At 49.5% G+C, this 20516-nt stretch overlaps 1 protein-coding gene across 1 annotated transcript in view; it reads right to left on the reverse strand.

The window, feature by feature from the left end:
• LOC120921832 (aldo-keto reductase family 1 member C3-like) overlaps positions 1-20072 on the reverse strand; it is a 41775-nt gene extending 21703 nt beyond the window's left edge. Inside the window, 1 exon segment of the mRNA XM_040334321.1 lies at positions 19968-20072. Within this exon segment, the coding sequence (XP_040190255.1) occupies positions 19968-20054 (87 nt within the window). The 5' untranslated portion in view covers positions 20055-20072.
• Between the last annotated feature and the right edge of the window lie 444 nt (positions 20073-20516).

Here is a 20516-nt window from a genome sequence, read left to right on the forward strand (position 1 = left end):
GGCGGCGTAGCTTAAGGCATTTAAGCTACGCCGCCGCAAGTTAGCTAGGCAAGTACATGATTCACAATGTACTTACCTGCCAAGTTACGTCGGCCTAGCCTAAATCGCGGGCGTAAGGGCGCCTAATTCAAATGTGTTTGAGGGGGGCGAGTTGTATGTTAATGGGCTTGACCTTCCGTTTTTTTGCGAACTGCGCAGCGCCAGGCGCCTACATTTCCCAGTGTGCATTGCGGCTAAGTACGCCGCACGGGCCTATTGATTTTGACGTGGACGTAAACGACGTAAATCCCGATTCACGGACAACTTGCGCAAACGACGTAAAAAAAAATGAATTTCGATGTGGGAACGGCGGCCATACTTGACATTACTATTCCAATAGGGCCTAGCTCTAACTTTATGCGGCCTATCTCTTACGTAAACGGCGTAAAAGTACTGCGTCGGCCGGGCGTACGTTCGTGAATCGGCGTATCTACTCATTTACATATTCTATGCCGACCGCAATGGAAGCGCCACCTAGCGGCCATCCAAAATATTGCAATCTAAGATAGGACGGCGCAAGCCGTCGTATCTTGGATATGTTTAAGCGTTTCTCTGTTTGAGCATACACTTAAACATAGGTCGGCGCAGATTCTGAGTTAGGTCGGCTTATCTACTGATAAGCCGGCCCAACTCTTACTGAATCTACCTATATGTACCTAAACTGACCTGTGTTGATGACATCAGTTTATATTTAAATATTTTTATTGAAAAAGATCTTATAAGTAACAAGTATATCACATAAGCAATTGCCTATTCATAGGTTGTCAATGTCATTATAGCAAAAGCATATGGCTGTAAAGAAGAACAAACAAAAATAAAATAGACCATTGTCAAATAAATAAAAGGTTTGCAATAAAATGTTCTCAGGTAAATATTCTGACAAAAAAAAGGATCATATTCATTATCAGAAGATAGGAAAACATAACCGTGAGCCGCGAGGGGACCAGGTACAGGACAGTTCCCATCAATAACTTGAATTTCAACCAGGTATGAAAAGGTACAAGAATAAATCCACAGTATAAGGGAGTAGGGAGGGTAGGATAGAAGGAAGGTAATGGATGGGGAATGACAGGAACACCCCTGTATGTATAACCTGACAATACTGGCAGTCAGTTTAACATTCATTTGACTTTCTTCTGAGATCATTCAGAATTCATTGACAGGTGTATTGTACCTTAAAGGGTTTGTAAATGATTTTTTTTTATCTTAAAGGAGTTCTGACCAAAAACTTTAACCCTCCGCTGTGCCCGGGCTGTAAAACTATACAAAATAAACTTTCACTTACCTGCCTACGATCCCCCGTTGTTTCGATATCACCGTCCCATTTCTCTGGTCCCGTCTCTTCCGCTTCCCTGTGTGTCGGTGACTCACAGTGCGCTCAGCCTATCAGCGGCCGCGACGGGACATTGCTGCGGCCCGCTGATAGCTGAGCGCACTATGAGTCACCGACACACAGGAAGCGGAAGAGACCGGGACGGCGATATCGGAACAACGGGGGATCGTAGGCAGGTAAGTGAAAGTTTATTTTTGTATAGTTTTTACAGCCCGGGCACAGCGGGGGTTAAAAGTTTTAGGTCAGAGAACTCCTTTAATAGCTTCCTTTACCTTAATGCAGTGCTGTTTTTCATGTCCTCATTGTTGGTAGTGAGTTTCAAGTTGCTGTAATTCTTCTCTGATCTCCACACTTCCTGGTTGTCTGTTTCCTGATGACCACAGTACTGGGAGCTTTCTCTCTGTGGTCACTAATCCAGGAGGTGATTACTGTGTGTCTAGTTTCTAGCTTTCGTTTTCCAAACCATCACTGCTCTATGGCTCTGTATAGCACAGAGGCAGGAAATAACATGCAAAAACGAAACTAGAAACTACAGGTACATTATACGATTGACTTTTATCTATTTTTAACTACCGTATTTATCGGCGTATACCACGCAATTTTTTGCCCTGGGCAAAATCGTGGGTGCGCGATATACGCCAATACCCGCTTATACCGAGTACACTATGTACAACTCGGGTATAGTCGAGCAGGCTCAGCTCCTCTCGCGGTCACGTCGTGTGCGTCCTGTACGTCGTTTACGCGAGAGGAGCCGAGCCCGCCCGACTATACCCGAGTGTAATCCGCTCGGTATATGTCGGCGCAGTGGTTTCGAACACAGCGCGGGAAGCGGGGATCGAGCAGGGATGGCTGCAGAAGGACGCCGGACCGGACCCGGACATGGCAGGACGCGCTGGACGATGGGCAGGACGCGATGGACGACGGGCAAGACACTGACGAGGGCATCCAAACTAAGTATTTTTTTTGCAGGGATCTTCCTTCAAATTTGAGGGTGCGCACTATACGCCGGGGCGCGTTATATAGCCCGATAAATATTATGTCTCTATACCCTGTAAACAGTCATTTCAGCAAAAAAAATGTTTTCCTTTACAACTCCTTTAAGTAGACCTCATTCTGACCTGCATTTGACCTGCTTCAAGTAGGTTCTGCCCTTTCATACACTTATATGGGAATGCAAAACCTGTCTGACATAAACAAAGCCCATCTCTACTGGCCCTAAAGCACAGGGCGATTTCAGAAAATCTAAGGCCCTTCCAACACTGGCTGTGAAAACAATAGAGTTTGTGGAGCCCCTAAGGCCTCGTACAGACGAGCAGACATCATCGGACATGTCTGCTGGGAGGTTTTGGTCTGATGTGTGTACACACCATCAGACCAAAATCCCCGCGGACAGAGAACGCGGTGACGTAGACGGCACCGACGTTCTCTGAGGCCTTGTACACACGACGGGACCTGTCCGATGAAAGCGGTCCGGACCGTTTTCATCGGACATGTCCGCTGGGATCATTTGGTCTGATGGCTGTACACAGCATCAGACCAAATTTCCCGCGGACAGGATATGTGGTGACGTGGCCGCGACGATGACGCAGCGACGTGCGCGACCCTGGAAGGTCAATGCTTCCACGCATGCGTCAAATCGCTTTGACACATGCGAGGGCTTTTGGCCGAGCGGACATGTCCGGTGAGTCGTACAGACGACCGAACATGTCCGACGGACAGGCTTCCAGCGGACATTTTTCTTAGCATGCTAAGAAACATTTGTCCACTGGAAACCTGTCCGCTCGGCCGTACAGATGACCGAACATGTCCGCGGAAACTGGTCCGCGGACCATGACCAATGTAGTCAAGCCATCTCCAATTTCTTACCACCCCTTGAACCCCACACTCACATTACCATACCCCCATTCAATGATGAGACCAGACAAGAGTTTGGAGTATAAATGGCCAGAACAGCCTTTTATTATTAACCCAAATATTTTAATAATTTCCAAATAACCTTTGTAACAACACTTTTAAACACACAGCCTGTTGGTCTTTGACGGCACCATGAACTTCACATTTTCACCACCACACTGCGGGACCTTTTAACCATACCAGGCCTCCAGCCGACCCAGCTCAGAGACAACCCCTTTTCCGCAGTGCAACCAATACCGTATTCCAGCAGACACCGTTCCACTGGAATACCCCAGAGGGGGCCCATACCACGGATGAGCCCACCCCCACTTCCATCACATCTGTTTTCTGCCACCATCAAAGACCAAAGACACCGCCACAGCCCGAAAGGATAACACCTTACCCTTAAGGGCCCCTCCACACCCGCAGGGCCCGCTGACTCTCATCCAGGAGACCCAGCGCCCCTGGCTCTAATCCCCAACCTAGAGTTACTCTATAAAGCCGCAGGTACAATTCCACATTAAACTCCAACTCTGTCTGTCTGATAACCCAACCCCCATACGTGAAACAAATCCACCCACCACTTCGTTCACTTCAAGGTCCTAATAATCCTCACCTCATCCTACAACACACCATCTCTGTAATGTCTAGCCACCAATTACCCACCACCCACCTGAGGGATGCCCCAACTGACTATTAAAGGTCTAGCCTCGGTACTCTAGCCCCCCCCCCCCAAAACAAACAGACAAACAATTAGGGAAAGCACCAGTACCAACACAATACCCATAACATAACTGCAGTAGAACTAACCACCCACCAAAACTTGATCTGTTAACTAGTAAAATGGCCACAACAGCCTATTTTATTTTAAACTCAAAATTCGAGATTTTCCTAGCTTGTGACGGAAAATATTGATTATATGAAGACAGGAGGCGAGTATCTTATGCATTAATCCTTCTTTATTAATGCTCACAGCAGAAGTGTAAAACCTTTAACGAAGTAATAAAAGAAAAAACTGGTAGAAACCACACCTCCCAGCAGTCCCCATGGCCTAAACCACTCCCATTCTAGTCTCTATAAAATGGACTGCTCTCACTAGAATCTTCCTCTTTTCTTTGCGTGAGTACGAGGTGTCGTTTCCTAATCTCCGATTACCGACTCTTCGGCCAGCCGGCCCACGATTTGTAACCGAAGACTTTCAAAGGAGGAATGTCGTAGGCCCCGACTGTCGACCCACAGCACTTGTTGATTGAACCGAACAGGGGAACATCACCCTAACCATAGGTCAACCGAACGAACGACTCCAGGTAAACGAAAAATCAGTAGCCTGAAATAGAAGACCCAAAACATGAAAGGGTAGGGAAGGGAGGGAAGATACTCGCCTCCTGTCTTCATATAATCAATATTTTCGTCACAAGCTAGGAAAATCTCGAATTATACATCAGACAGGAGGCTCATATCTTATGCAAGTTCAAAGCTAACACAGCATAAATGTATATACCAAGAAAAGGTCAAAACATCACATAGCAATCAAACATCATAAAACAGACATGGCAACATGATCCTCCGGTCTGAAATAGAAAAAACGGAAGACTGATTCAGAAGACCAATCAGCCGCCATTAATAGCTCAGAGAGTGAGCCTCCGGTCGCCATCACCTTGGTAGCCATGGCCCCTCTGGCCGAGTGTGCTCCAAACAGCGTGATGTCTATACCTGCCAACGCCATGGTGGACCTAACCCAGCGCGCTAGAGTGGCGGTTGTGACCGGATGATGAGGTCTGATGTAAGAAACTAATAGTTGGGAGGAGTCCGGACTACGTAGATCCACGTGCTAGCTTCGTATGCTTGTAGGGCATCTAACCACACAGAGTCGTGGGTGTGTAGGGAAAAAGGGATAAAAAACCGAATGCAGGGCCGGTCTTCGTCCTGCGGACTATCGTGAACTTGACGCCTTGAGGTGAAAATTGTCGCCTAGAGATGTCCAAGGCTCTAACGTCGGAAACGCGCTTTATAGAAATCAGACAAAGCCGGATAGTAAGTTTGAATGACAGCAATCTTAAGAGACAGACGACTCGTTGTCTTCCCAGCTCGAGAGGCATGGCAAGGACCCTGGAAACGTCCCAAGTGGGACTGATACTTAGGCCGCGGGGTCGTTTGAACCTGATACCTCGCAGGAGTCTGCAGATCAGGGGGTGTTTGCCGACAGGCCTGGAATCCACTGGATAGTGATAGGCCGATATGGCCGACCTGTAAACATTGATGGAACTGTAAGCCTTGCCAGAGGAGAAAGACTCCGCCAAGTAGTTCGCAATGATGGTTACAGGGGCGTGCAAGGGATCAGCTTGCCGTTGGTCACTCCAACGTACCCAAAGTAGCCAGGGCTGATCGGTATGCCGACCGAGTCCCCGGGGCCCAGGCCATGGTGAGGAGGTCTCTAGCGAGCTTGAAAGGCTGTCACCCGGGTCTGGCATCCAGAGACCAGCCATGCTAGGAGCATCAGACTGCCTTCTTCCACTAAGGGGTGAATGCCCTTGGTCGGGTGTAACAGGATACGAGGGAACTGGGGAAGGACTCTGGGGTGGTCGATTGATCGAGTCCAGCAGCAGAGGGAACCAAGGTTGAGCTGGCCACCACGGTGTGATCAGAACCACCGTTGCTCCCTGATTGGCGACTTGCCGAAGGACCCTGGGGATCATTGAGAACGGGGGAAACGCATAATGTGTGCCCCCTGTCCAGGAGTGGCGGAAAGCGTCCACTGCCGAGGACCCTGGGTCCGGTCTCCAACTGAAGAAGTGGGGCAGTTGGTGGTTGAGGCGAGAGGCGAAAAGGTCTATGCCCAAAGGTCCCCAAAGTAAATTTATCTGGGTGAAAACCGAACGGTCCAAGCCCCAGTCGCTGGAGTCTACCAGATATCGAGAGTTCCAGTCTGCTACTGTGTTGGAGACCCCCGGGATGTATTCTGCTAGCAGAGAGATGTCTCGAGACAGACAGAAATGCCAGATCTCCGCGGAGATGTCCGCTAGAATCTTGGATCTGGAACCTCCCAGGCGGTTGATGTATTGAACCGCTGAAATATTGTCCATGCGTAATAATACGCAACAGTTGGTCCGTGTTGCCAGGAAACTCTGAATGGCGAAGAGAGCCGCTGAGGAGTTCCAAAGCGTTGATATGTAACAGGGATTCCTCCCTGGACCAGATCCCTCCTGTGGACAGTAGCCCCAAGCGGGCCGCCCCAGCCATGTCGGCTCGCGTCCGACTCGATGACAACATCTGGTTGTGCATTGAAAATTGTCCGGCCGTTCCACTCGGTGGCGTGGCGGAGCCACCAGCGTAACTCGACCTGAGCTTCTGGGGATATGGACACTTCGTCCGCGTAGCGGAGACCCCGTCGCAGGTGTAAGATTTTTAACCTCTGGAGGGGCCCTGTAATGTAAGGGAGCCGGGAAGATGGCCTGGATGGATGCAGCTAGTAGGCCGACTATGCGTGCTAGAATGCGTAGGGATAGGAAACCCTTGCGCAGAACCGCCCTGATCTCTTTTCGGATTAGAGCCAATTTCTCGCTGGGGAAGTCGCAGGATAGCGAGTTGGGTGTCTATTGAGAAACCCAGAAATTCCATCTCCTGTGCAGGGACGAGAACCGATTTTTCTCGGTTGATTACGAAGCCCAGGCTTTGTAACAGGTCGATGGTCCAGTTCATGTGACGATACGCCAGATTCCTGGAGTAAGTCATTATGAGGAGATCGTCCAGGTAAATGATCAGACGAACTCCCCTGCTCCTCAGCGCTGCCACGACCGGTTTCAGGAGCTTGGTAAAGCACCACGGGGCTGAGGACAGGGCCGAACGGTAGGCACGTAAATTGCCAGATGCGACCCCACCATCTGAAGCGGAGGAGGTGTTGAGACTCTGGATGCATGGGAACCGTGAGGTAGGCGTCCTTTAGGTCTACCTTCACTAACCAGTCCCCTGGGGTGAGTAGGTCCCGGAGGCAGTGAATGCTTCCATCTTGAAATGCCGATAGGCGACATGTTGGTTCAAGTCCCGGAGATTTATGACCGGGCGATAACCCCCCCCCCTTCTTCTTGACCAGGAAGAGGTTGCTGAGGAAGCCCGGGGATGGGGTGACGACTTCGGTGACCGCATGTTTTGGCTAACAATTCCCGAAGTTCGGTGTCTATAAGGGTCACATTTTTGTTCTGAAAAATGGATAGGGGGTGGTATTATCCCCAGAGTCGGTGGGGAAACCAGGTCTATTTGGAAACCCGTTACCGTGTTCAGAACCCAGGGATCTGCCGTAATCGCAGACCAGGCGTGCGTAAAAAACATTAGGCGGCCTCCCACCGGTATGAGGGGAAAGGGAATGAGAGTGGTACTCACCGGAATACGGGCGTGAACGAGGGTATCCTCTTTGGCCGCGTCCTCTCCAGGGGTCTTCCACGGGGGGGGAAGAATGGTGCCGGTTGCGCGGTGGTGGTATAGTGGGCGGTAGCCTGGTTATAGTGTGGTTTGGGCAGAAGACCTCTGAAAGGGTCCTGCCCGTGTTGTATCGGCCGGCAGAACGGCCCCTGTTTCTGCCGGCCCGGGAAAAAACTCTGGCATTGTTGGTTTTCTTCAGGGATGTTTGTGCCTTGCCAGGCTGTTGAACATGCCAACAAATTTATTAATGTCCTTTATTAAGGACTCGCCAAAAAGCATGCCCTCTGCTGAGGGGCCTGGCTCGGACTCTGCTAAATGGGCTAGTTGCGGGTCGAGGCGCATGAGAATTGAGCGTCTGCGCTCGACTGAACAGGCGGTGTTGGCGTTGCCCGTAAGGCATATGGCTCTCTGGGCCCAACCGCGCAGTTGAGTTAGGTCAACCCCTTGGCCAGTTGTTGCGGATTGTTCCGCCAGATTCAGAATTTTTGTCAGAGGCCCGAACAGGTCCAGGATACGATCCTGGATATTATTGAAGGACCGATCGATCCCTTTCTTAGGCATCTTTCCTGTTTTAAGCAGGTATTTCATTAGTATAGGGTCCACTGTAGGTGTGGACAACCGCTTTCATAGGGATATGCGGGCGGGGCACTCCGCTCTAAGTTTGTTGCGATTGGATTTATCCAATGGTCTCCGTGCCCAGAGCTCTACATATTGGGACACATGGGGCAGGGGAGACCAGTCCCCCCGAGCGGGATGTGAGATTGTGTCAGGGTTGAAAAGGGGTTCCCCCATGGCGTCTAATACGTCTTTGCCCTGGTTGTCAGGGTTGGCATCCGGGAGGATTGCCGAAGCCCCCGCATCCTCTTCCTCATACCAATCAGACCCTGAGACCTCTGATTTATCCGACTCGGCGGATGAATCGTCGTCACAGACTCTATGATGTAAGAGTCTGGTTTGGCTCTCTTAGCGGAACCATGCCTTTTTTGTTGACTCTCTGAGGCTCAGAGGTTGAAAAGGGTCTGTAGGATGCGTGGGGTGGCAGTCCGTGGAAGGATCTGCTCGCAGCATATTTGTTAGCTTCCCCTGCCGGGGAGTCCATAAACCGTTACCACGTTCTTCCTTTTAAAGGAGGATTTTCCCTTCTTTGTGGCCGGGTTCTGTGCCGAGTGGTACGGGCACAGGGGGATAGTTGGATTGGGAAGCTCCAGAAGCGGCAGTTACTGCTAGTGCTGCTTGGACAGACTGGTTAATAAGGTCCTGTAATTGGGAAGTACTGAGAAGGTGAGTAGGTTTCTAGGACCAATTCCTGCCCTGTGGGGGAGGGGGAGCCCTCTTCAGTCATAGTAATGAAAGAGAGAGGCAGCGGTGCAAGGGTTAATAGTGCACAGAAGTTTTGCAGATATCTGAAAATAATATATATATATGGCAGGCAGCACCTAAAGGTTCTGTGAGAATTTTGGGGGTAGTAGAATGTGGGCACAGGGTAAGGATGGGAATTAAATTCCCAGGAGAAAATGCGGTGAACAGACTATACCAGGCTCTCCCTCCGGTCACCAGCGCCGACTGGCACGCGACGGGAGGAGAGCCTGTGAGCGAGTGCGCTCTGGGGGCGAAGTCTCGCGAGACTACGGCCCCCAGGCGTCTATTGGTTGGAAGGTGTGAGAGAGCATGTCTCCCGGGTCCAGCGCGCGAAGCGATAGGACGGCGGGGGGCGGCTCTGCAGGAGTAGAGCGAGGGGAGGCTCCGCCTACTTGGCGACGCGCGTTCGTCCTATGGAGGGGAGAGAAGGGGGAGATTGCCCAAGATGGCGCGCCGCATAGGAGAAGGAAGAGGGAGGGAGGGGTGCGTAGATCGCTGACAGATCTGACAATATCAGCGGTGTCAGCGGAACGGAGGGTAAGGAAAAATATAGAGAGGCACAGAAAAGTGCTAAGGATAAAGAGGTGTAAGGTACAGTACACTAAAGGTAAAAAGAGCTTGGAAAAAAGCTTAGGTATCAAGGAGATATGGGATTTTCTTCAAATCGCACCACAAAAGACATAGAAATATATATAATATATATAAAAATAATATCAATATCTAATAATCCGTGTATACTTATCTATGCTCCGCCGTGAGCAGAAAGAAAGAGGAAGATTCTAGTGAGAGCAGTCCATTTATAGAGACTAGAATGGGAGTGGTTTAGGCCATGGGACTGCTGGGAGGTGTGGTTCTACCAGTTTTTTCTTTTATTACATTCGTTAAAGGTTTTACACTTCTGCTGTGAGCATTAATAAAGAAGGATTAATGCATAAGATATGAGCCTCCTGTCTGATGTATAATTAAATATTTAAATAAAATTAAATAATTCCAAATAATCCAAAACATTATTCATTAACATTTTTAACCAAACAACTTTTATTAACACCCGTCCAATTGGTCTCTGACAGCAACCCCCACTTAGTCTTTCTTTTCACCGTTACACTGCGGTACCATTACCATACCCGGCCTCCAGCCGACTCCAGCTCGGAGACACCCCTTTTCCCCGCAGTGCACATAAACTCGATCTGTTAACCAGTGTGGTCCCCCGGAAACAAAAATATCCTGTATTCCCACCACCCAAGAACTCGTTCAACCGCCACCTCATCCTAACCACACCTGCCGCCCCTGTGGCCACCATGATGCGGAAGGAGTGTGAGGCCCATTGTCCCCTCGCTTGCAGGTACTCCCTGAAAAACCGCCACTAAGAAGAAAATGTGCAAACCAGGCCCTGTCCCCCCTTGCCAAGAGAACGGCCCACTCTCAACCAAACAAACCCCAGAAAAGTCCCCATACCCTTTGCCCGGGCTGTAAAAGCCGCCGAAACACTCACACCCCTTTTTTTTTTTTTTATATAACCTGTACTAACGCAGCCCCACCCGATCTCCCAAAGCCCACACACATCTTGGGCCAGCAACCCCCTTCTCCACTCGCCTGGATAAATCCATCTACCCCACTCGAAATGCTCCAAAACTACATGCAAAACAGCTGTAAAACAAATTACCTCGTAAACCCATGCAACATACTGACCCCAAGGTTTAACAAATTACCCAAAAATTGAAAAAAGAAAAGAGGCCTGCCTCCCAACGTCTGTAGTAGTTGCACGTGCGATACCTGTATATTGCTTGTTTACCCAAATTCATGTTTGTCTTTATTTGCCTCCCAGACACTGACCCTATTCATCCATGCCCCCTTTTCGTAATGTACCATCAACAACCTTGCCACGGACCCCCCATCTCAGCACCTGCCAGCCGTGTGACAACAAACAGCTCACTCTATACTTAGATTTTCCCATCTCCTGGTACTTTTCCCCCTACCGACTGCACCAGCTCCCCAAACTTGTCCCTTTAAAACTAGGCCGAGCATCCGCCCTCGTGACTTCAGAGCCCAGAGCTGCGCGGCCTGCGGAAAGAATTGACCCAACTGTAAACAATGCCAACTAACTGGCACCGCAACCATACCACCGTCTGTAACGACACTAAAACTGGTTCTATAACTTGAACCACCCCCTTGTTGTCACAGTACCCCCCCCCCCCCAATCCTCAAGTCCCAACATGGCCTCCCCCAGCTCCATTGCCAGGACCACTGGAACAATCCCCACAGTACCTATATCCAGTCACCAGATAAAGATTCCGAACCCCCTAACCCTCGCCAGAACGCCCCATACACGCAGACCCTGCCGCCCACGTGACGAACTTTAAAACAACATTACACCCTGATCCAGCCACCCCAGGCAATGGCCCATTTTACATCCCCAGACAAGTGGCAAAAATCCCCCTAAGCTCCTTGTGCAATATGCTGACATATCGGGGAAAGAACTCACCGGTAGCCACCGGCATAAAGACCCCACCCATGAAATCAATTGAACATGCAAATGGACTTACCCACCAATCCCGTAACCTGCATCACACGACAAGCTGCGCCCTATTCCCAATAATCCCATGCCCGAAACTCTCTACCATGGCTCTCAGCAGTAGCCCTCCCAGCCCCCCATGTCAACGGTGCTAGAAAACCAAGTACCGTAGATGGGCCCCCCAGGCTTGCCAGCAGGCAACCGACCCTAAAACTTACCCCCCATGCACGCCAACGATGACAGCAATAGTACACACCTTATAGGAAGGGGGCCCCCCCCCCCCCCCGGGAAATAAAACTAGGGGATGCCGGACTCCCAGCCAGCCACGTCCTGAACAACCTTTGTAACATGGCGCAGGTAATGGAGCGACCAAAGGGCAGACCCCACGCCCTAAACCCATCCTACCACGTACCCCGACAGCTTAAAGCAGTCCGAGTGACAAAACGTGCGCCCCGTGTACATACCGCCTAACCCACCCCCCAGCAATGTCAGAAGCATAAGACACCGTACAAACCCTGTGTCTATGAAAACAATAACAGACCCCCCCATTACAAATTGCGAGGTGGTGAGCAAGTTAAAGGAATTCCTCATCAGGTACCACCCCCCAGCCGTGAGTTATCCCTTACTGCATAACCGTACTGCCCCCCACCCCCTGCGATACGTCCAGTACAAACGTGACCGCAACCACCCCTGGATACTGTAGAAACAGACCTAAAATCCCCACAATAAGCGTAACCACAGTCAAGGAACCCATCCATTGTCCCAAACCCTGAAGCCCAGCATAATAGCCGCCGCCGCCCCCTACTTATCCCTACCTAGGAAAAAGGCAGAATCCCCCCCACCGAATTGGTACCACTTGCTAGCAAACTCCCCCCAGCACGCCTCCCTGTGAAACAGCTGGACGGGGGGGGGGGGGGTGTGCCCATCACCCCAGTGCTGAAACCTGTCAAACCCCCCAAACCTACAGCAGCCCCCCTGGCAAAATGTCCTGCACAACCCCCACCACGCTCTTGTTGGCAATCCAGGGGCGGATGCCCCCCCCCCCCCTGCAGAAACTGCTTCGAAGCCCCGCGTAGAAGACCTACCAGCGAATCCCAAGTCAGAGGTCCGTTACCATCCCACCAGAACCACCCCCCCCAGTGAATAGCATAAAAGAACAAAGTCAATCAACGCTCCGGTTGTACTCACCTATGACACCGGGCATGCTAGCGACCACCGGCATCCAAAACACGAATGTCCACGGGATAAAACTGTATCCTTCATCCATGTTACATCGGGCTGTCCCCACCCAATGAACTCGTGACGAGAAACCTCTAACCCACTCACCCTTGCCAAACTCGCACCCACTGTACCGCTATCGGTGCACCAACGGTCCCTGAAAACAAATGCCTCAAACGCCCACATCCCCCTTATAAGCATCCGCAACACATGCCACAGCCCCCCTTCGTCACCTGCCGCCATACTCACCATCACCACTTCTGACGTAGCGGTGCAGATATCCGCCAGAGCCGTGTGGGCCCCCCTTAATCGTTACTCCATACACAATGCTACCCTTGTCACCGCGGACCCCCCACACCCCTCATAAAGATACACAGTGCCTCATTTAAAATGAAAACGTGTGTAACAGAGACAGACGTACCGGGCTGACCGTTCATGTCCCCCACAGCTGTCGCCTCTACATCCACCGATGGCGCCTGAGCCTGGCGTTCTTCCGCTGGAACAAGCCTCCTCGTGCCGACTGCGCCGCAGGAGCCGTAGCCTCGGCATCAGTACTCGTGGAATCCCTGCATCTCAGTGGACAGCCGTCTCGTGCGTGACCCTGCCCCCAGCCGAACCGATGAGCCATGATGATCTCCTGACAGGACAACGCTTGCAGTCCTCCGCCATCCCCGGTGTAAGCAGCCCCCCAGGCCAAGCCGGCCTGGAGGCCATAGGTCTCTGCAGCTCTGCAGACCGCCGTCTCTTGCGTGACCCTGCCACCCGCCCCTAATCACTAGGTAGGCCGCGCTAACAACCCCCCCATATCCCCCGCCATGCTACATGGGGCACCCCCCCAGCTGCGTGGAAACGGCCCGACAGCCAACCGCTGCACCCACCCACCACTGCTCCCCATCTTGCCAGGACAGGTGAGGGGCCATGCAATAAAATTGTCCTGCACGTGGGGAAGGCGGGCGCCATTACGGTGCATAGCTCCGCCCCCCCGCCGCGTAGCTCCGCCCCCTGATGCCTAGCCCCGCCCCCGCCGATACCCCCGTTTTTTTGAATGAATGAGCTTGCTCTGCTGGGGGGGGGTGGAGTGCCCCCCTGCATATAGCCGTGGCAGAAGCGGTCCCAAACAGGGCTAAGCGTAAAACGCAGCGGAGGCAGAGGCCTGCGAGATAGACCCCCCTCCTCCGGACCCTGCAGTATAACTAACTGAAACCTACCCCAGAGAGTCCCCCTCGGAGCCGACGCTGGAATAGCAAGAAGGATAAATGTCCCTGGCAGCCATGACAGAGGAGCAGCATGTAAAACTGCTTCCTTCTGTCTCCCTCACCAACTGTTCCCGGAGGTTCCCAGCCTCCACCTTATATACAGCTCCTCCCCCTCTCCAGCACTTTACTCCTGAATCCTCCCCTTCCATTCTTACCAACTTAACCCTTTTGTTGACTCTCCTTTCACCTTGTCATGCCCGGCCCTTCACTATTTTTTCCTTTGTCTTTTTTCCGTTCCGGGCCTCCCTGTTTCACCAACATGTTCGGTCGTGTGTACGAGGCCTAACACGGAAGGTCAATGCTTCCACGCATGCGTCGAATCAATTTGACGCTTGCGCGGGATTTCGGGCCGCTGGTTATATGTCATAACCAGCGGACATGTCCCGACGGACATGGTTCCAGCGGACAAGTTTCCACCAGGGTTTACTTCCTCTTTTAAGCACTTACCCCCCGGACCATATTGCTGCCCAAAGACCAGAGTACTTTTGCGATTCGGACTGCATCGCTTTAACAGACAATTGCGCGGTCGTGTGACGTGGCTCCCAAACAAAATTGGCGTCCTTTTTTTCCCACAAATAGAGATTTCTTTTGGTGGTATTTGATCACCTCTGCGATTTTTATTTTTTGCGCTATAAACAAAAATAGGAGCGACAATTCTGAAAAAAATGAATATTTTTTACATTTTGCTGTAATAAATATCCCCCAAAAACATATATAAAAAAACTTTTTTTTCCTCAGTTTAGGCCGATACGTATTCTTCTACCTATTTTTCGTAAAAAAAAATCGCAATAAGCGTTTATTGATTGGTTTGCGCAAAAGTTATAGCGTTTACAAAATAGGGGGTATTTTTATGTCATTTTTATTATATTTTTTTTTTACTAGTAATGGCGGCGATCAGCGATTTTTTTTCGGTATTGCGACATTATGGCGGACACTTCGGACACTTTTGACACATTTTTGGGACCATTGGCATTTTTATAGCGATCAGTGCTATAAAAATGCATTGGATTACTATAAAAATGAAGTGAAGGGGTTAACACTAGGGGGCGGGGAAGGGGTTAAGTATGTCGCTGGGCGTGTTCTTACTGTGGGGGGGGGGTGGCCTCACTAGGGGAAACACTGATCCTCTGTTCATACATTGTATGAACAGAAGATCAGCATTTCCCCTGCTGACAGGACCGGGAGCTGTGTGTTTACACCCACAGCTCCCGGTCCCCGCTCTGTACCGAGCGATCGCGTGTGCCCGGCGGTGATCGCGCCCGCCGGGCACAGGCACGGGAGTCGGGGGCGCGCCCCTAGTGGCGGCTGAGAGAGAGGACGTTATACTACGTGCTCTCGCCCAGCCGAGCCGACGTAGAACGGCGGTGCGCGGTCGGCTAGTGGTTAACAGTTTCATCTCCCCGTTCCATGTTTCTATTTTACATTTTTCTTGGAAAAAAAACATTATACAGCACATATATATATTGCTAACTTTAAGGGTTTTACTGTTATGTGGTTTGGTCTGTCTGTACTTTGTTAAACTTTTGAATAAAAACCTATTGAAAGGAAAAAATTATGTGGTTTAGGGCAGGGTTTGACAAATTTGCTTGGAATCTAGGAGCCAGATAAAAGAGTTAGGAGCCAGAAAACGCACCCTGTCCCGACCGCCCCGCATATGTAAACGTTCAAACCACACATGTGAGGTATCGCCGCGATTGGTAGAGCGAGAGCAATAATTCTAGCCCTAGACCTCCTCTGTAACTCAAAACATGCAACCTGTAGAATTTTTTAAAACGTCGCCTATGGAGATTTTAAAGGGTAAAAGTTTGTCGCCATTCCACGAGCGGACGCAATTTTGAAGCGTGACATGTTGGTATCAATTTACTCGGCGTAACATTATCTTTCATAATATAAAAAAAAATGGGATAACTTTACTGTTGTCTTATTTTTAATTAAAAAAAGTGTAATTGTTTCCCAAAAAAGTGCGCTTGTAAGATCGCTGCGAAAATACGGCGTGACAGAAAGTATTGCAACAATCGCCATTTTATTCTCTAGGGTGTTAGGATAAAATATATATATAATGTTTGGGGGTTCTAATTAGAGGGAAGAAGATGGCAGTGAAAAATGACATTAGAATTGCTGTTTAACTTGTAATGCTTAACTTGTAATACCAACGGCCACCACCAGATGGCGCCAGCTCACACATCTGGTGGTAATAACTTGTAATACCAACGGTTTACCACCAGATGGCGCCAGCTCACAAAAAAAAAGCCAAGTCGCCAGGACCCTATTTCTAGTCGCCATGGCGACCTGGCGACCGGGATTTGTCGAGCCCTGGTTTAGGGTATATTTATCTTATTTTAAATCAGTAGGAACTTTAAATTACTGCTGCATTATGAGAAAATTAAATATATGAAATATATGAAAATAACTTTAACATGCTTTTTACCAAAAATCTAATTTTAATGTTGAAGGGCCAGATCCACATACATTTAGTTAGGCGCAGCGTATCAGAGATACACTACACCGCCGTACCTTACCTGCGTATATTCGAATCCTCAGCAAGTTCGCGCCGTAAGTTACGGCGGCATAGTGTATTTGTGGCGGCGGATTTCAAATTGGGTGGGTTGAGGGTGGGTTTCATTTAAATGAAGCGCGTCCCCGCGCCGAATGAACTGCGCATGCGTCGTCCCGAAATTTCCAGCCGTGCATTGCGCTAAATGACTTCGCTAGGACGTATTTTTTTTAACTTAGACGTGAGTTACGTCCATCCCTATTCACGGACGACTTACGCAAAAATCTAAAAAAAATCAAATTTCGACGCGGGAACGACGGCCATACTTAACATGGCAAGTCTATCTATACGCCACAAAATACCAGCTTTAACTATACGCCGGAAAAAGCCGACTAGAGACGACGTAGAAAATGCGACGGACGCACGTACGTTCGTGATCGTCGTAAATCGCTAATTTGCATACCCGACGCGGAAAACGACCGAGAACTCCACCCAGCGGGCGCCAAAGTATTGCATCTAAGATCCGAAGGCGTACGAAGCCGTATGCCTGTTGGATCTTACCCAGATGCCGTCGTATCTTGGTTTGAGGATTCAAAATAAAGATACGACGCGGGAAATTTGAAAGTACGCCGGCGTATCAGTAGATATCAGTAGATACGCCGGCGTACTTCGTCTGTGGATCTGGCCTGTAGTAAGTAGAACAAGCAGCAGAATAAAATGTATATGTTTTCCCCTACACACGATCGGTTAAACCGATGAGAACGGTCTGATGGAAAGTTTTCATCGGTCCAAAGCGATCGTGTGTGGGCGCCATCGGTATTTATCCACCGGTTAACAAAAAGCAATCTTGTTTTAAATTTAACCGATTCCTAACTGATAGTTACAAACCGATCGTTAGTAGGAAGGCCATTGGTTAAAAATCCGCGCCTGCTCAGAATCAAGTTGACGCATGCTTGGAAGCATTGAACTTCGTTTTTTTTCAGCACGTCGTCGTGTTTTACGTCACCCGCGTTCTGACACGATCGTTTTTTTAACCAATGGTGTGTAGGCGCGACTGACCATCAGTCAGCTTCATCGGTTAAACCGACGACAATGGTCCATCAGACCGTTCTCATCGGATGGACCGATCGTGTGTACAGGGCTTAAAGGGGAGTTCCAGCCATTTGTATGTTTATTAAAAGTCAGCAGCAACCAAAAGTGTTTGCTGCTGGCTTTTAATAAACAGGCACTTACCTGCTCCAGCGCTCCAGCGACGCGCCGGCCGGGGCTCCGCTCCTCTCACCCCCCTCCCCGGCCGGCGTCTTCATCTTCAGTGTGGGCACCCGGCCGTGACAGCTTTCGGCTTCACGGCCGGGCACCCACTGCGCATGCGCGAGCGCGAGCAGCGCGGCACTGCGCATGCGCGAGCGGCGCGGCCCGGCGCCGCGCCCTGTAATTGGCCAGGAGATCGCCTAGGACTGTGACGTGTCCTAGGCGATCGCCTACAGCAGCCACTTCCTGAAGGCGACTAAGCTTAGTCGCCTACAGGAAGGAGGAAGTGGGACAGGAAGTCCCACTCGTGCTGAAGCCCCCACTCCCCCCCCCAAAAAAAATTACATGCCAAATGTGGGCATGTAAGGGGGGAGAGGAGTGGGATAAGAGGAAGTTCCAAATTTGGGTGGAACTCCTCTTTAAGGCTACTTGTGTTCAAAATGTTACTGATAAAACTTGAAAAAAATAAAAACTTTTTTAAATGTTATTCCCCCCCCCCCCCCTAAAAAATGCAAATAACTAAAAAAAATTCTCAGAGGACCTTAGGATCAAAAAAAGCCCTGTTTGCGACCCCCCTAAAAAATTGATGTATTATTTCTGTATCATAAGTAGCTACAAAGTTATAGACTCATGAATAGACACATAGGGGAAGTGTGAAAATATGGTCTGGTCCATAGGGTGTGAGAACTGAAGTGGTCAACATTGTTATTTTGCTGCTGTAAAGTTGGATCTTGGTGCTGAAGCTTCAGGTGCCAGTTAAAGACATAGGGCTAGATTCCGATAGGTTAGCGGATCTTTAGATCTGATTTACATTACGCCGCTGCTGGAATTTTTTGAGGCAAGTGCTTTATTCAGAAAGCACTTGCCTCTAAAGTTGCGGCGGCGTATCGTAAATCCCCCGGCGGAATTCAAATTCTGCGGCTGGGGGGCGTTTACAATTTAAATCAGGCGCGTCTCAGCGCCGATCGAACAGCGCATGCGCCGTCTGCAAATTTTCCCAGCGTGCATTGCTCCAAATGACATCGCAAGGACGTCATTGGTTTCGACGTTAACGTAAATTACGTCCGGCCGTATTCGCGAACGACTTACGCAAACGATGTAAACAATTCAAAACTTGGCGCGGGAACGACGGCCATACTTAACATAGGATATGCCGCACTTACCCCTCCTATAGCAGGGGTAACTTTCCGCCGGAAAAAGCTGAACGCAAACGACGTAAAAAAAAAAAAACGCCGGGCGGTCGTTCGTTTCTGAATCGGCGTAAATGCTCATTTGCATATTCGACAGGGGTAAAAAATATGGAAGCGCCACCTAGCGGCCGGCCTGGAATTGCAGCCTAAGATCCGACGGTGTAAGTCACTTACACCTGTCGGATCTTAGACATATCTATGCGTAACCTGATTCTATGAATCAGGCGCATAGATACGACGGCCGGACTCAGAGATACGCCGTCGTATCTTCTTTCTGAATCTGGCCCATAAACTCCAACTGAATGCCATATAGCTTGACGGTGTATTATCTTTTTAATAAAAAAAGGAAAAATCTGTTTCCACCTTGTTGCATCCTTTGTTGTATCTGAGAGCTGGAGATTCTTCTAAGGCCCCGTACACACGATAGAATCCATCCGCAGATAAATCCCAGCAAATGGGTTTCTGCGGATAGATCCTATGGTGTGTACACGCCAGCGGATCTGTTTCCGCGGATATTTCTCCCCTGGGATGGATTCCAGCAGATCGGATATTTGCTGACATGCACAACAAATCTATCTGCTGGAATCCATTCCAACGGATGGATCCGCTCGTCTGTACAGACTTACCGGATCCATCCGTCCAAAGGGATTCCCCGCACGCGTCGTAATGATTTGACGCATGCGTGGAATTCCTTATATGACAGCGTCGCGCCCGTCGCTGCGTCATAATCGCGGCGACGGCGCGACACGTCATCGCCAGAGGATTTCCGCGCGGATTTCAATGCGATGGTGTGTACACTCCATCGCATAGAAATCTGCGGAAATCTTTGAGAGGATTTATCCGTGGAAACGGTCCGCTGGACCGTATCCGCGGATAAATTCTCTCGTGTGTATGGGGCCTACAGGGGTGAATTCACCTTCTTGCATAAGTCTGATTATGACTGGCCATCAAGAATTTTATTCTAATTAATTTGATGTAAAAAAACGAAATAATAATAATTACTTACTTTTTGCGGGGCATAGGTGCCAAACCCAATCACTGGCATTTTATGTCCATTGTTCAGGATAACAACAGATTTTGAGAAAATGTCCATGTCCTCTTCTGAGCAGGTGTTTTGGCAATGTGCATGTATTATGTCCCTCTAGGAAAAATCCCTCCCTTCTCATTGAGTTCCAATCTTATACTGTACCATGCTGATTCAGGCAATCAGAAAGCAAAAAAAAAAAGGAAATCAGAATTGTATTATTTTCTGTTCAATGCCATCTGTGTCATATTTTAATCTCATGATGAACCTTGGACATTTTTAACAAAAAAACATTTTCCCTAACAAAAAACATTTAACCACTTGACAACTGGGCACTTAAACACCCTTAATAACCAGACCAATTTTCAGCTTTCGGTGCTCTCACAATTTGAATGACAATAACTCAGTCATACAACACTGTAACCAAATGAAATTTTTGTCCTTTTTTTCCCACAAATAGAGCTTTCTTTTGGTGGTATTTTATCACCTCTGCGGTTTTTATTTTTTCGCTAATAATGAAAAAAGAACGAA

The sequence above is a fragment of the Rana temporaria genome (assembly GCF_905171775.1).
Source record: "Rana temporaria chromosome 4 unlocalized genomic scaffold, aRanTem1.1 chr4y, whole genome shotgun sequence".
Classification (NCBI taxonomy): domain Eukaryota; kingdom Metazoa; phylum Chordata; class Amphibia; order Anura; family Ranidae; genus Rana; species Rana temporaria.